Here is a 14,624-nt window from a genome sequence, read left to right as displayed (position 1 = left end):
CCGAAATTCATGGGGGAAAAACCTCCCGAAAATGAACTAAATACAACAGTGTTTTCCTCTGCACATCCCTAATAACCACTACATTTCATATTCTACGTAACAAAATCTTAAAATTCTGCAAAACTCTAAAGATTTTAATGAAATGCCGAACAAAGTCAAGTCACATTGAGTTCGAATGCATTTATCTACCCTCATGCAGCCCACCTATCCAAATAATGCTCAAGGTGACTTACAGCATTAGCCGTGGTCAGATACAAGAAATCCCTATCCCAAAGAGAAAACAATTTAAATTGGAATCCAGGCGATAAAGGAGGCAATTTTCAAACCTGGGCGAACAAGAGCCAAGTCCATGGGGACTTTTATTGCAAATCTCTTTAAGATGGTCAAACAGGGAGAAAAGAATGGTAAAAGCCAGGAGGATGATAAGGTTCATAGAGAGAAGAATAGCCAGCAAGAATAAGGAGGTGCTAATGCCTCTGTATAAGGCTCCAGTGAGACCTCATGGGGAGTACAATTCTGGAGCCCCACTTTCAAAAGGACATAAACAAGAGGGTGGCTACTAAAACGGTCAATGGTCATCATCATAAAGCACATGGGAACAGACAAAGATCAAAAACCATTTACCTTGGAGGAAAAAAGGGATTTTAAAAGAAATATATATATGGTTGTCTGCTGGCTTCACCATCCCCCTGCCCTGCTCCTTTGCAGTGTGGGTAAAAGTGAAACAGGGCATTTTTACCCACAAGGGGAAGGGGCAATTTCAGTCCCCTGTTTCACCCAGGTAACTATTTATTTACTTAGGTAAAACTGTTTGGAAACAAATCTCACAATTTTTAAGAGTAGTGCTCAAACATGTTACTTTAATCTTTGTATTAACAGCCGCATAAGGTCTACATAATCTTGCTCTCTTGACTGCTGGAAGCATGCGAAATTTCTTACCATATCAGCAGCTGGTTTTTTTGCTTCTTTAGTTTTGCTTGTTGGTTGTTTAAACTTCGGCAAATCCACGCTCTCTCTGTGACCTTTAATGACACACAATGAACTGAAACATGAGCAAACACAGTCCAAAAACAGACCTAATCCCATCTTTCTACAGGCTCTAAATCACAAATATTTCACTGCATCTTTCATTAACCCAGAGATGTGCCACAGACAATATCCATCTCAAGTAACTGCATCAAGAAAGTGATATCCCAAGAAAACTCTTGAAAATATATTCCGTTGGAAGTGTCCTTGCCAGTACTTCATGAACATGGGTGTCTCAGCGATATGGTTAGAACGAAAACCAACATATTTTAAGTTGCATGCCAAAGTACTGGATCACAGTATGGTTTTAAGAAAGGATGGTGAGGAGGGAAGTATCTTCTATTCAAGATAAAAATATACCATCATTATATATTCAATGCATTATAAACAACACCACACATTGAATATATACAAGTATTTTGTAACCCATCATAGGAACATAACATAAGGCTTGCCATACTGGGTCAGACCAAGGGTTCATCAAGCCCACTATGTCCCAGCAATGGCCAATCCAGGTCACAAATATCTGGCAGGATCCCAAGGGGTAGATAGATTCCAAGAATAAGCAGTGGACTTCTGCAACTCTACCTTGTTAATGGACTTTTCCTCCAGGAACTTGTCTAAAACCTTTTACCACATCTGATATAACAGATAGCTCTCTTGATTAGACTGTAAGCTCTACCAAGCTGGAACTGTCTATGTGATTTTGTATAGTGCTGCATACATTAAATAGCACTATAGAAATAAAGAGCACTCAGTTTATCAGATGGGTTTTATGATCCACATTTACTTTCCAGCATATTGGAGCTGTATTTTCAAAAACAAATAGAAATGTATCTGTTATAGGAGGAAATAAAAGCTAGTACCTTTTTCATTCTAGACACTTTTTGAGTAAAGTATTTACTAATAATGGCTCTCTACACTACATTAGCTTCCTATTCCAGTCAACAAAAATCTAACTATTTTAGAAGAGTATTCTGAAAGACCGTAAAGCTCTCAGGACCCAGAACAACATATTTAGTGGTTAGAAAATCTTGTTTATCTTCTGTAAACATTTATCTGCCATTGTTTCATTAGTCTGAGAAACACTCCTGTAAGTACTACTTGCTTTCCATTATTCAAAAAGATTTGCACATACAAAATGAAAATGTTTTTGGAAAAATACAGAACTGGGTTGAGAGCAATGTTCCCTCTAATTCTTTGTGGGCTGTGCATTCTTTAAACTGCATCTGTCTTCCTTTTCTTGGGCATGCACACGCACACAACTTACACGAAGCACTGGTTAAGATAAAGAAACAGGCATGTCACAGGCTCAGCTTATCAATATAATGCAGAAGCTTTCCTTGGACTCATATCTGTACCACTTAAAACATTTTAGTGACTAAGTCTTGTGCTAAAAAGCCCCCAGAAAACAAAACACATCTCTAGGAAGAAAGAGAAATACACATTTCTGGGAAAGGCACCAAAGAGAAAGACATTTGGCCAGAGCCACATTAGACCGTGCTATGCCTCTTTCAAACTGGCTCTTTAAACTGACAGGTCCAACCAGAAAACTCTGCATTCAAACAAAAGTGAAATCTACAAGAATTTTAAACTGTTTTAAACAATTTTTACATTTTATCATCAAAATGGACTAGAGTTTGACTCAATTTAATCTAAAACCAATTTGATATTGATAGTGGTTATTCTACTCATCTACAGAGTGCAGAATGCAGCTGCACTCTTGAGGATGAAATGTTGGGACATTATTTCTGCTCTTATCACTTCTGGAGATAAGCATCATTTGTGTGGATGGTAGATGTGTATTGTTTAATGAGTCTGTAAAGAAAACTTCAGTTTAAGGACTATTAAAGCACCAAGTGCTATTACTTTTTTGCTCCTTTGTACTTTCAGCTCAGGGTTGGGAGCTGACACCATGAGATTCATTCACAACTACCTGGGGAAATTTTTATTTTTTTTTTAACTTATTTTATATGCTCACCCTCCCCCCATCCCAACATGCTTTGTCTGGTTACTGCAGCAAATGTCCCATGCCAGGGGTCCTGCAACAGGGCTTCTCCCGCACCCAGCCACCAGATGAGACCCTTAACTGACGACCATTACTCCCTTCCTCTTGGGGGGAAGAGATGTATGTTAACAAGGCCTCCACAGCATCCCCAGCCCCAGCCAACCCAGGGAATGGAAGATCCAGCTCGGGGATATAACAGGTAACCCTTCTACATGGCAGTGCACACTTGCCACCTGAGCCACTGTCCCAGCCATCAGCAACTACTTCTGAAAAAACTGAAAAAGTTAGAAGCAAACCATGATAGGAAAAGAAAGAGATACCTGCAACCACAATAACTCCCAAATTACTATAAAATTCAGGTTAAATCAAATCTGATGCTTTACATTTTATCCAGTTTTTGAAGAAGTCTCCTTCATTCATGTCGCACATTGTTCAGATCAAGATGCCCAAGGCAATCTTGTGATTCTTCTTCAACACTGTAGCTTTCCTGGAAGCCTCTACACACAGGACAGTTAATGAGTAAAACTAATGCTCCCAAGAACTACAGTACCTGAATGTGGTCCTCTTTGGGGTGTCTCAAAAGGTGGAATTTTAAGAACAATTTATAAAATTACAAGACATTGTCTTAATTACTGTCCTTCAATCAGCTGACCCGCAAACGATGTTCAGGTTTTTCTGCTGCTAACAATGAATAAAATAATTTCTGTAACCTATCCTCCACTTTCCAGTGCAAGCGCAAAAAAAAAAAAAAAAGCAGCAATGATTTCAGAACATGAAAAACCGATCGACCATACTCACCTACAAAGGCACCAAATTCTACACTACTATTTCCTTCTGTAGTAGCAGGCCTGATCTGAGCAGTTTCTTCAGGCTTTGCTGCAGAGCTTAGATCTTTGCAGCTGGGCTGAGATGGAGTGCTAACAAAGAATTTGACTACGGGGGATGATGGAATGGGTGTGCTGCTGACTGAACTGCCCAGTTTCTTAGTGACAGCTCTGGATGTCTCTGCACCCTGCATTCTTTTTCGAAGTCCTTGAGAGTCAGCACTTGGGAGTAAGGCACTACCTGAGGAACCTGCCTCTGGAATGTTTAATTCTTCCCTCCCGGGTCTTTGAATCAAGTCCTGGCCCGGTTGCTTATTCTGGTCATTTCTTTCATCCCGCAGAGAAATGTTATAAATAGCAGCATGGCTAGCCTCCGGTCCTCCATGCGAAAAAGAGGAGCCAAAAAAATTTCCTACGCTGTGCTTTTTCCGCATCGAAGACCTTACAGGGCCATCATCAATGAGGTTCTGCCCCAAGTGTTTTGAAATGCTTAATTCACGTGTAATCTCATTATGGACCTTGCTGGCTTCAGAAGCCTTTTGTGCTGTCAGTGTTTTTAGCGTATCTACAGTGAGAGCAGAGAGATCCTGCAGGTGGCCAATTTGCGAATCCAAAGAATTTAATGAGCGTTTGATATAGTTCACTCGATCACCAACTTCTTTTATCTGAATGCACATCTGTTCCACCCTGTAAGAAAAACAAGCAAAAACATTAGCCTTATATTACCCTCAAAGGATTTAAAGCCTTTGCTTTATCTAATGTTAGGAAGGAAAGAAGGGCCAATAAGAAGATCTTAACAAAATATGCATGAATCACCAAAGCTATACCTATCAGAGTTGTACCAACTATACCACTTTAATGCATCATTGGGAAGCTCCCTGGTGGAACAGAACCTAAACATTGGGCCTCCAAGAGGACTGGGGTACCTTCCATGGACAGACCATGGTTATAACCCAAATTTTAACTAGCATGGGAAGGCCAAATTTGTAATTAGACATAGAAGGGAGGTTTGAGTGTTCAGCTTAAGTACAGGTTTTGTAAGCAACAAAGTTGAGGTTGGCAAGGCCTGAGATGACCTACTAGCAGAGATATTGGAGGCCATCGCTGTGGCTGGTTTTGTGCAGATTTGGGACAGAAATGGAAAACAGTGGTAAGAAAGGTAGAGAGATCAGGTCAGAGAGACATGGGGGACGGAGCAGTTGGTGTTGGGGAGTATATGGGAATTTATATGTACCTCTACCCAAAGAGGACAAATTTCAACTGGGCAGACTAAACAGATCATTTTAGTCCTTATCTACCATTATCCACTGATTATTTATTTACTATGTAGAAGGTAGCTGATTGATTACATGATCATGAATGGCTCCCTACTTGCCAAATGGAATTTTTTTTTCCTGTTATCAATGACAGCAGTTTGATCTTTAACTCTATACACAAAGCAATCAACAATCGGAACAAGGTGGCATTCTGAATAAGCTCAGATAGACAAAAACATTTTTAGCATGTTTCAAAAATTTGAAAAGCACTATTAATTTTGATGATGGCATCTATCGGTCATAGGAGCTATCTAGACCTTAGAGCTAAACAACTATAATAAACCCATGGGTTTAGTGGTCTTTCTTGTTCTCTTCCCCTTCTTCAGCCATATTTCTAGAAGAAAGTATAACCATTCATTTTGGATATTGTCTTGTCTTTAGCCATGGAGAGAACAATTTTCAAAGGCACTTCACCAGGAAATTAAAGCAGGTACACAGGTAAGTTCTTGGGGCTCAAATCTGCCCTCTTCTCAGCGGCCAAAAGAACGTATGTTGCTTTGTAGCACATGTACTTTTCACTGCTCAAACAGAAGTTGGGTCAGTAAAATATGAGCAGGGATTTCATTGGGAAACCCTTGTGCATACTTTACTGAGTCTACTTTGCACCTGCGGGTCTCTGCCAGCCCCGATTTTCAAAGAGGAAAGTTCCACAAGGAGCTTCACGTTGAAAACCTTTTTGCAGGCCTACAGGCCGACGCGTAAGCTCTTCGTGAGGGCTACCTCTTATTTCCAGCTTTCCTTAGATTTCTCGTGTACGCCAAGGATGTGCGCACAAGAAGGAAACCACACAGTCACATAAAATCCCATTGTGCAATCTAATGAAGCAACATGGAGAAAAATTGAAAATGAAAAGAATCTCGTTTTTACAATGAAGCACAAACCTGTTCTCCTAAGGCATCATCATGCACTAATGAAAGGAAAGAGCTTCATGCTTACACCTTGGTTGTGCAGTTTTCACCATGCCCCCTAATACTTGCATGAAACTCTCAACTTTAAACGATGCTAGACAGGCAAACACTATTGTTATATAACCTCTAGCAGGACGGCACCCGGGGCACATAGAAAGAAACGTAGAGCTGGGCCCTTTCAGCACAACTCCCTTCAGCTTTCAGCCGAGTCCCAGAGCTTTTTTTTTTTTTTTTAGCAATTAAACCCGGTTTTCATCCTTAGTTCATAGCATCAATAATTATACAGTCTCGGCCTCCAATAAACATGTAGCAGAGGAACTGCAGTTTCCAACTTCTTTACTGATAGTTTGATCAGATGACTAAATAATAGCTCCACTTCTCTCATTAGACTGAGTAGCAGCAATAAATAATAAGAGCAGAGAGAGAGAATAAACCTGTGACTCCACTTCTTGGTAAAGTCTCTACTTCTAGTAGAGTCTCTATATTTACACAGAATTACTCTTTGCATCCAATTCCTTACTTTTCTCAGTTGTACAGATTAAAGATAGTTAAATCTTCTTTTACTTCCCAATTTATTTCCTTCTTGCTCTTCCCACTGGAGGTGGTCAGAATATACAATACTGTCACAATATTTAATCAGAACTTAGTCCTAGATTTAATACTCTTCCAGAAATTCTCTTTAAATACTTTTAACTCCTTATTCAGCACCTGAAGGGTACTTTGCTCTCCCTTGTATTTTCCTGAATGCTCTCCACTCCTTAGGCAGCGCTGGGTGGGCACTTCTCACACCCTTAAGTAATCTCCCCAATAGCAACAAAGTTCTTGTTACCTTTATGTTGTAACTTTTGTGTCTCCTATCAGTGCACTTTACTGGGATCCCTTTGCTTTAGATGGAAACTGTAACTCCTCTGTATCTTTCTGGATGAAAGATTTTCCTCTTCCAAAGTTTGCAATACTGATTCCCAGGAACCATGGGTTATCAGCACCAAGTGGAAAAAATATTAGTTGAACCCAAAAGGGGAAAAATTAAGCAAGAAGCAGGAAGGGTGGAATAAAACATCCGTGCCTCCAACATAAGAGTTAATGCAAAACTATTCTTCCTTTGCAGCGGGTCACTGTCACTGTGTATGATCGTTAGGAGACACAGCACAAGCAGCTCTTCCTTACCCCACCATCCAGCCTCAAATACAGGAATGCCCCAATCCACTGCAACAAGGGGGGTGGGTTCTCACAGGGAAATCTCAAAAAGTGGCTTGAGAGTCCAAACAATCTTCAAAAGGTTGGTAGATGAAGCAAAAGGAGGCCAAGCCCTAAATGGGAGCTTCCTTACTCCTTACCCATAAATAATTAAAAGACAGGAGACAGAGAGCTCCTGCCCCCAACAAAATCCAAAAGGAAAGCAGGTGCTATGGGATGGTGAACAGCTAGCGCATACCATTTGCATATTCCCACATGGGGGAGCAAAACCCAACCTCTCTCCTTTAGTAAGGGGAAACCAAAGGTCCCTTACAGTTAGTTAACCAAAGTCTTTCTTAATTAAAAGCATTCATTAGTATGTTCTACCTTTCAGAAGTAACTCGAATTCTCTCTTCATTCCCAGTGTGTAATTTGTCATCTTTTTCACTGAAATACAATTCAACACACTGCTCTTCAAAGTCATGAAGTTTCTTTTGGTCTTCTTCAGTTAGAAAAAGTTCTGCAAGAAAAAGGTGACCAAATATAATCGATAAATACGGCTTCACACAAATATAGATCACAACTGTGATCTCCTATCCTATGGAGGGTAGTGGAGTTTGTATCTTTACCGGTTCAAGTAATCAACGATTCTGGGCTCAATTCATCCTGGAGGCCCACATCTCTACTAGACGAACAGTGGTCAAATAAGGTTTTGCAAATATATTTGATCATAGAGAGGATATTTGTTTGCTATTTGCTGCGTTTTCAAACACGCCAAAGTTTATAGATATTTGGAGCTCTGTTCTGCTTCCGGCCCCACCGCCAATGAGTTAATCTCCCACCTAGATATGTGGCTTGTATTTGACTCCCTGAGGCTTCTAAGCTGAATTTATTCACTCCCACCCAGAACAGGAGCAAGTTGAGAAGCCTCACTTTTGCCTACATAGATCCCATTATTTAAATGGCAGAAAAAAATGCAACACTTTTTTCTCTCTTCAATAATGGGTGCAGTCCTGTGCCACCCCCACCCCCACCCTGTCCATTTCCGTTTCCTTGTACAGTATCCGATTTCACCAAAATGAAACTGGAGAAAAAAAGGGTTAGGAAAGAGTTGGCAAAAATCCCATTTCGGAGCACTTACCATTTTTGCTGGTCACAGCACATTTTTTGAAAAAGTCAAAGTAAATACAATTTCACAGTTTTGCCTGCAACTGCTACAAATAGGGGCATTAATCCTTTAAGCTACTTTTGTGTGAAAGCACAGAAAACAAGAGTCTCTCCAGTGATGCCCTTCTCCTGAAGCAATGGAAATCTTCAGCATTCTACTCTCATGGTCTTAAGTCATAAGACTTGCCAAAGGTCCAGCAAGCCCAGTATCCTTTTCCCAACAGTGGCCAAGCCAGGTCACTGTTGGAAGTGGATTTCTGCAATTCCACTTTAATAATGGTTTATGGACTTTTCCTCCAGGAACTTATCCAAACCTTTTTTAGCCATTAGTGTAGCTGTTTGTGTCTTCCATGATATCTTCTAGCCAGGACACATCACATCAGAAACTTTCTAACTGCAACAGTGCAACATGTATCACCTGTATTATCCAACCTCCAACTATCTGCACAATGCAAAAGGTCAGCAGTCACACAGCAAATATCCATTCAAAGCTGAATACACAGAAAGTCAACTTTTGTCCTAACCCATGCTAAGCCTACCCTAAATATATAACATACAGCTTGGATGACAAACTAGGCCACTCAACACATTCTGTCCTAAGCATAGGGAAGATCTTGGCAAGCAGACTGCACAGAAAACAAACTTCAGATTGTAAATTGCTACAGCTTCTCAAGACAAACATTACCACTCTCATGAAGCACAAGTACTACTAAAGGACACAGAGCACCATCATGGAAGGACAAAACACCAGACAATCACTAGTCGTCATTATTCTCACCTGGACGTATGGTCTTCTATCCTCTCGAACGATGGACTCTGGCACTTCCAGGTTAAAGCACCTTAAGCTTTAACCCATATTCTTTATTGCATTATGTTACAATTACCTCCTGCCTTTACCTTTCTTCCAGCTATTTAAGCTTCCAAGTTTTTACTCCTTGTTAAATGTAACTTTGCCTTATTCACTTCTATTGTTAATTACTTTATTTATTGCTTCAGTTATACCCTTGTTCTATGTAAACCGATCCGATATGGTTATTACTATGAAGGTCGGTATAAAAAAGTGTTAAATAAATAAATAAATAAAGTGGCCAGAAGACCTCAGGTTCTAAGTAGAAAAAGGGAAGGGAAACCCAGAAAGTGAAGTGTATGAGGAAAGGAAGATGACGATGGACTTACGGGTCCCTGTGTGTCCTTCCAGGTGCAGGTCATGGCCTTCTACCAGAACCTCTGACTCCTGAAACAATTCTAGAGCCTAGAAGGCACATGTGGACCCCGAGAGTCTGGAAGCAGAAGAACCTCTAGCACTATGTCTGCCAGAAATTCACTGAGGAGCTTGAAAGGATGCAGCCTCCTCTCCTGCTCTTCTAAAACTTGATCTCGAGCCATCCTGTCTCCTGGAGAAGACAGGAGTAGGTGGTCAGCAGCATAACTCCACTGGCACTGGTTCTTTGCAAAGTCTTACTGTAGTATACAGAAAAGCTTCTTTATACCGTTCCCTGGATGCCAGATATTCCTCTCATTATTTGCCATGTGCCAATAAAATGTTGCTCAAACTGGGCTGGCCCAATGGCAATGTTACATAGTGACATGAGGACAGGCAGTCTGCTCCCATGGTGGGGTGGGAATGCTGCAAAGGCAGCCTTCACAGACCCAAGAGGTGGGAATCACAGTCATCATGCAATGACACCAAGTGGCCGAACTTAGGGATCACAACTGCAGATTCTGGAAGAGGCCCTGAGGCATGGCCCCTGGCTCAAGACTGTTGCTGAAGTTACTTATAGGGGGAAGTCCTGGGTAGCTGTGAAAGAAGACTCATAGCAGCATTACCTAACAAAAAGTGGTTGGTCAAATGAGCAGGACAGAACTGCCAGGCTAACAAAGTTACTCCAACTTCTGGTGCAGTGCTGCTGCAGTTGCCTCATCGCATGGCATGTAATTCAGCTACTTGTTAAACCAGCTGAGTCTTTGAGAGTGAGTAAAGTCATGTTGCTGTTCTTGATGAGCCTGCAAATGTGTATCACGCCACCTTTCTAGCACCAACAGCTAAACCAACAGCGCCCAAGTTATCTCCTCCCTTGTTCTATGTAAGACAACTTTTGTTACTGTCAATGTTTTGTTGTAATGTAAACCGGAATGATAATTAACTCTGTTAATTGAACTTCGGTATAAAAAAGTTATAAATAATAAATAAACTGCCTGCCTCAGAAACTTTGCCCAGAGTGCTGCCTACCTCCTTGGACTCACTTGGATAAAACAAGAGAAATAAGAAGATATACAGTGGTTAAAGAAGGAGCATCACTAAAGTAAAATAGGGTCTCCCTTTCAGTCATTTCATCTAGTGGCTGCATATGGGGAGCTGGTACCCTCCATTGAACCAATATTTAACTCCCTCATCCCTCTGAGGAGTGACATGGGAGGAGTGCTACGGGGCCTAGCCCTGTCACCCTTAAAGGAGCTGGGTATGTCAGCTGAAACACACGGATGGAGTCAGGAACAGAAGATGGATGCTGCAGAATTCTAAGAAATGCTATTGTTCAAAACAGGAAATAAGCCGACACAGATATATACTTTCCCTGTAAAAATATAATACCAAGTTCCACAGGCATAAGGTATTTGCGGACTTTGCATGTAGGTGGAGAATTTTAAAATTCTTCCCATTAACGTTCAATTTATTGCTATTCACATCCTTTATAGATCTTGCTTGCATTTTGAAAAGCATTTTATTTTATTCACTGGCCTTCCTGAACACAGCTATGCACAATGGCTTCCTTTCTGATCTTCAACTGGGTGAATTGATCTCATTCTTTCTCCAATAGTAGATACAGTACAATACTAAAAACCTGGCATACACCAAAAGTTTTTCATGAAAAGGGTCAAAGACATTAATATCATTTCTCTGTTTCTATTACAAAAGATTCAGACTGTAAAAGGCAGTAACAAACAATACGTTTGTAGTTTGTACAGTTATTTGCAAAATTTAATATTCAAATAAAAAGTAGAAAAAGGATCAGCATATAAAATCTCATAGTGGCAAGCAATTCTATACATATGAAAAATTATTAGTATAAGGGTGTCAAGCAAGCTGAGAACCAGATTAAGACCACCTCACTGGGTGGTAGCCCGGACCTCTATATCATTCACCCAAATACCTTTAAACTATGAACTGTGTTCTACAACATACGGGCCGATACAGTAAAAATCGCGGGAGAGCACCCCCTCTCCCGGCGCGCGCACAGGACACACTCCTGTGCGCACGATACAGTAAATAAATTTATTTAAATTAGGCCTGGCGGTAAAAAGAGACTCTAGGGACACTAGCGCGTCCCTAGCGCCTCTTTTCGGACAGGAACGGCGGCCGTCAGTGGGTTTGATAGCCGGCGCTCAATTTTGCCGGCATCTGTTCTCGAGCCTGCTGACAGCCACGGGTTCGGAAACCGGACGCTGGCAAAATTGAGTGTCCGGTTTTCAACCCGCGAGCTGCGGGCCTATTTCAAATTTTTTTTTTTTTTTTACTTTTTTAAACTTTTGGGACCTCCGACTTAATATCGCCTTTGGGTAGGCGCTAATTTCTGAAAGTAAAATGTGCGGCTTGGCTGCACATTTTATTTACTGAATCGCACGGAAATACCTAATAGGGCCATCAACATGCATTTGCATGTTGCGGGCGCTAGACGCCCATTTTGGATGTGCTATTACCCCTTACTGAATAAGGGCTAAAGCTAGCGCATCGAAAACACACGTCCAAATGCCGGCTAACAGTGCACTTGTACTGTATCGGCCTGATCGTGTCCAAAGCATCAACTTTTTAAGTATATTGTAATGCAAATAACATAAAGTCTATTCAACAATGTGATGCAAGTCTGCAGAGAAATCACCAAGATGACAGTAAAAACAAAATCCTGCCAGCTGGCGTTTCAAACTTCCTGCATCAGGAAAGCACTCAGTCACATAATATGGAGAATCATTTTGTTTAATAGTGATGTCATTAATGATATATACATCAAGTCTCATTTCAGTAGAGAACATTTCATGGAGACTGCAACCATGAGGTCGATATATACAGAACCGGTAAGATAAATTAGTTAAATTTATGTATGTAACTTTCTGCATATTCAATGGGACTTACCTGCATAAAGTTACACACACAACTTAACTCAGATAACTTTAGGACATACTGTATAATTTCGTGAACAAACTTGTGTGTGTAATTTTAGTTAAGACTCAATATCTACATACACTGGCTATACTTTAGCACCACTCCTGGAATGTCTCCAGCACTGCATCTTTCTGTACAGATTGTGGGTGCATAATGAGTTGGCTTTTGTCCAATGCTTAATCAGACAAAGCCTTTGAATATTGACTAGTATGTTTCTGACAATCTGATGCTGAAGTTTTAGGAGCCTGTTTGGTCCAAATGAACAAGCAGATGAGCCAATCAAATCTGTGCTAACAAGTTCTCCCTCTGCAGATCCTTAAGGGACAGCTCTGTTACAGACTATTCTCCATAACATTGAAAGAAGCACTGGGCACACAATAAGGGATAAGCTAAATGTGTTTAAGAAAAATGTTCTTACTTGGTCCAGCTGAAGTTCTGTCTTTTTGACTTCTTCTACAAATGCAACAACACAAAGAAGCCAAATGGCTAAGAATGATGAGAGGAGGGGGGAGAACAGGCTTTTCATGATAAGCCATGATAAAATGAAAACGTTGGTACTTCCATACAATGTTCGAAATTGCCTTCACTTGGAAATAAACATTGCTTAAAGAAAAAAAAAATTAACATTTAGTTTTTAATAGTTTAAAAACATATCACAAGTTAACAAAATTACAAAAGAGATTCTACTTAATATAAATTCTGACCCTGAACTCATTACCGCAAACAATTAGAAAAGAATGAATACATTTAAAATCTAAGTTGTGACCTAATGCTAATCATACCCACCCACCCCCAAAACCAACCCTCGTACTACCTATAATTTTCTATGCTTTTCCCAACTAACTCTCCCATCCCATCAACAAAATGTGCCTCACTCCAAATGTAAGTCTAACACGCCCCTAAATAAATATCACCTATTGCCACTATTACTGGACAAAACATATATTCCCTACACTATGTGCAGATGGAGGAACTCACAGATCCTTCATCCACCCACCAAGAGACACCCAAAACAAGTCAAACCTTACGGGATAGTGGTGATACTCCAGAACAATCAGTCCATCCACAAGATCAACTTACTACATGATCTGTTCACAGGTAAGTCTGCAGACATTCTATGCATAACAAACTTGGACACAGAATGTAGATACACCCCATTCAACCAAATCTACTTGCATGCCTACACTCACACTCACACTCACACCCTCTGCAGGAATAAGAGAGGCAGCAGGATAGCTGCCATTTTCAGAACACATTGGGTCTGACACACTACCCATATATGGGAGCCAGAATGAATCAAAACCATCTTCCTTCAGGCAGGAACCCATCCCAAATTGGGGATACTCATAATATACTGCCCACCAGCAACCACCACGGCAACCCTGTACCACCCTCCTCCAATTAATTTCAAGAGATCATCCTAGAACACACATCCTGGATTTCAACATCTATGCAGATGAACCATAACTGGACATCCCACAGGAATTCCTAACTTCTCTAGAGACCCTAGACTTTACCCAACCCATGCAGCTGGACACACCCTAGACCTGGTATAACCAACATCTGTTTAAGTAAATTGCAAACTGGCTGCACCAAAACAAAGACTAAACCAAAAAATAAGGGCAGATGCTATGGATTAGGAAAAAGAATCCAGCCGCCCTCTCCCAAAAGTGACCTTCAATGGAACAACCCTAACCTCAGCTCCCAAGTACAAAATCTAAGTTTTATACTAGATCAGGTGTGGCCAACTCCTGTCAAGAGCCAGAAACAAGCCTGGTTTTCAGGACATGCATAATGAATATACAAGAGAAAAATGTGCATACAATGTAGGCAATACATGCAACTCTCTCTCATGCATATTCATAGTGGATATCCTGAAAACCAAGCCTATTTGGGGCTCTAAAGGAACAAAGTTGGCCACCCCTATGCTAGACTCAACTCACCACAAAGGCCCAGAATGAAGCAGTATTCAAAACAGCTTGTTTCCAGCTCTGGCACCTTCAACCCCTTTTGGATGACAAAATCTTTGTGATAGTCATACAG

At 40.7% G+C, this 14,624-nt stretch overlaps 1 protein-coding gene and 1 long non-coding RNA gene across 5 annotated transcripts in view; one reads left to right on the top strand and one right to left on the bottom strand.

Moving 5' to 3' along the window:
* LOC115075157 (transient receptor potential cation channel subfamily M member 7-like) overlaps window positions 1-14,624 on the bottom strand; it is a 251,239-nt gene that overhangs the window by 44,733 nt on the left and 191,882 nt on the right. For 3 of the 4 annotated variants that reach the window (XM_029575380.1, XM_029575377.1, XM_029575378.1), the window contains 4 exons: window positions 13,000-13,184; window positions 7,646-7,778; window positions 3,833-4,545; window positions 940-1,022 (listed from right to left, as the gene is read on the bottom strand). In XM_029575380.1, coding sequence (XP_029431240.1) covers window positions 940-1,022; window positions 3,833-4,545; window positions 7,646-7,778; window positions 13,000-13,184 — 1,114 coding nt within the window. The remainder of the gene's footprint in view (window positions 1-939; window positions 1,023-3,832; window positions 4,546-7,645; window positions 7,779-12,999; window positions 13,185-14,624) is intronic. The other variant, XM_029575381.1, reaches the window with a different exon arrangement.
* Window positions 1-14,624, top strand: part of LOC115075158 — a 162,468-nt gene that overhangs the window by 83,634 nt on the left and 64,210 nt on the right. The gene's annotated exons all lie outside the window — the stretch shown is intronic.

Source organism: Rhinatrema bivittatum, chromosome 13 (assembly GCF_901001135.1).
Source record: "Rhinatrema bivittatum chromosome 13, aRhiBiv1.1, whole genome shotgun sequence".
NCBI classification, from domain to species: Eukaryota; Metazoa; Chordata; class Amphibia; order Gymnophiona; family Rhinatrematidae; genus Rhinatrema; species Rhinatrema bivittatum.
The sequence above is the reverse complement of the archived record's forward strand: the minus strand, read 5'-3'. Positions and strand labels throughout refer to the sequence as shown.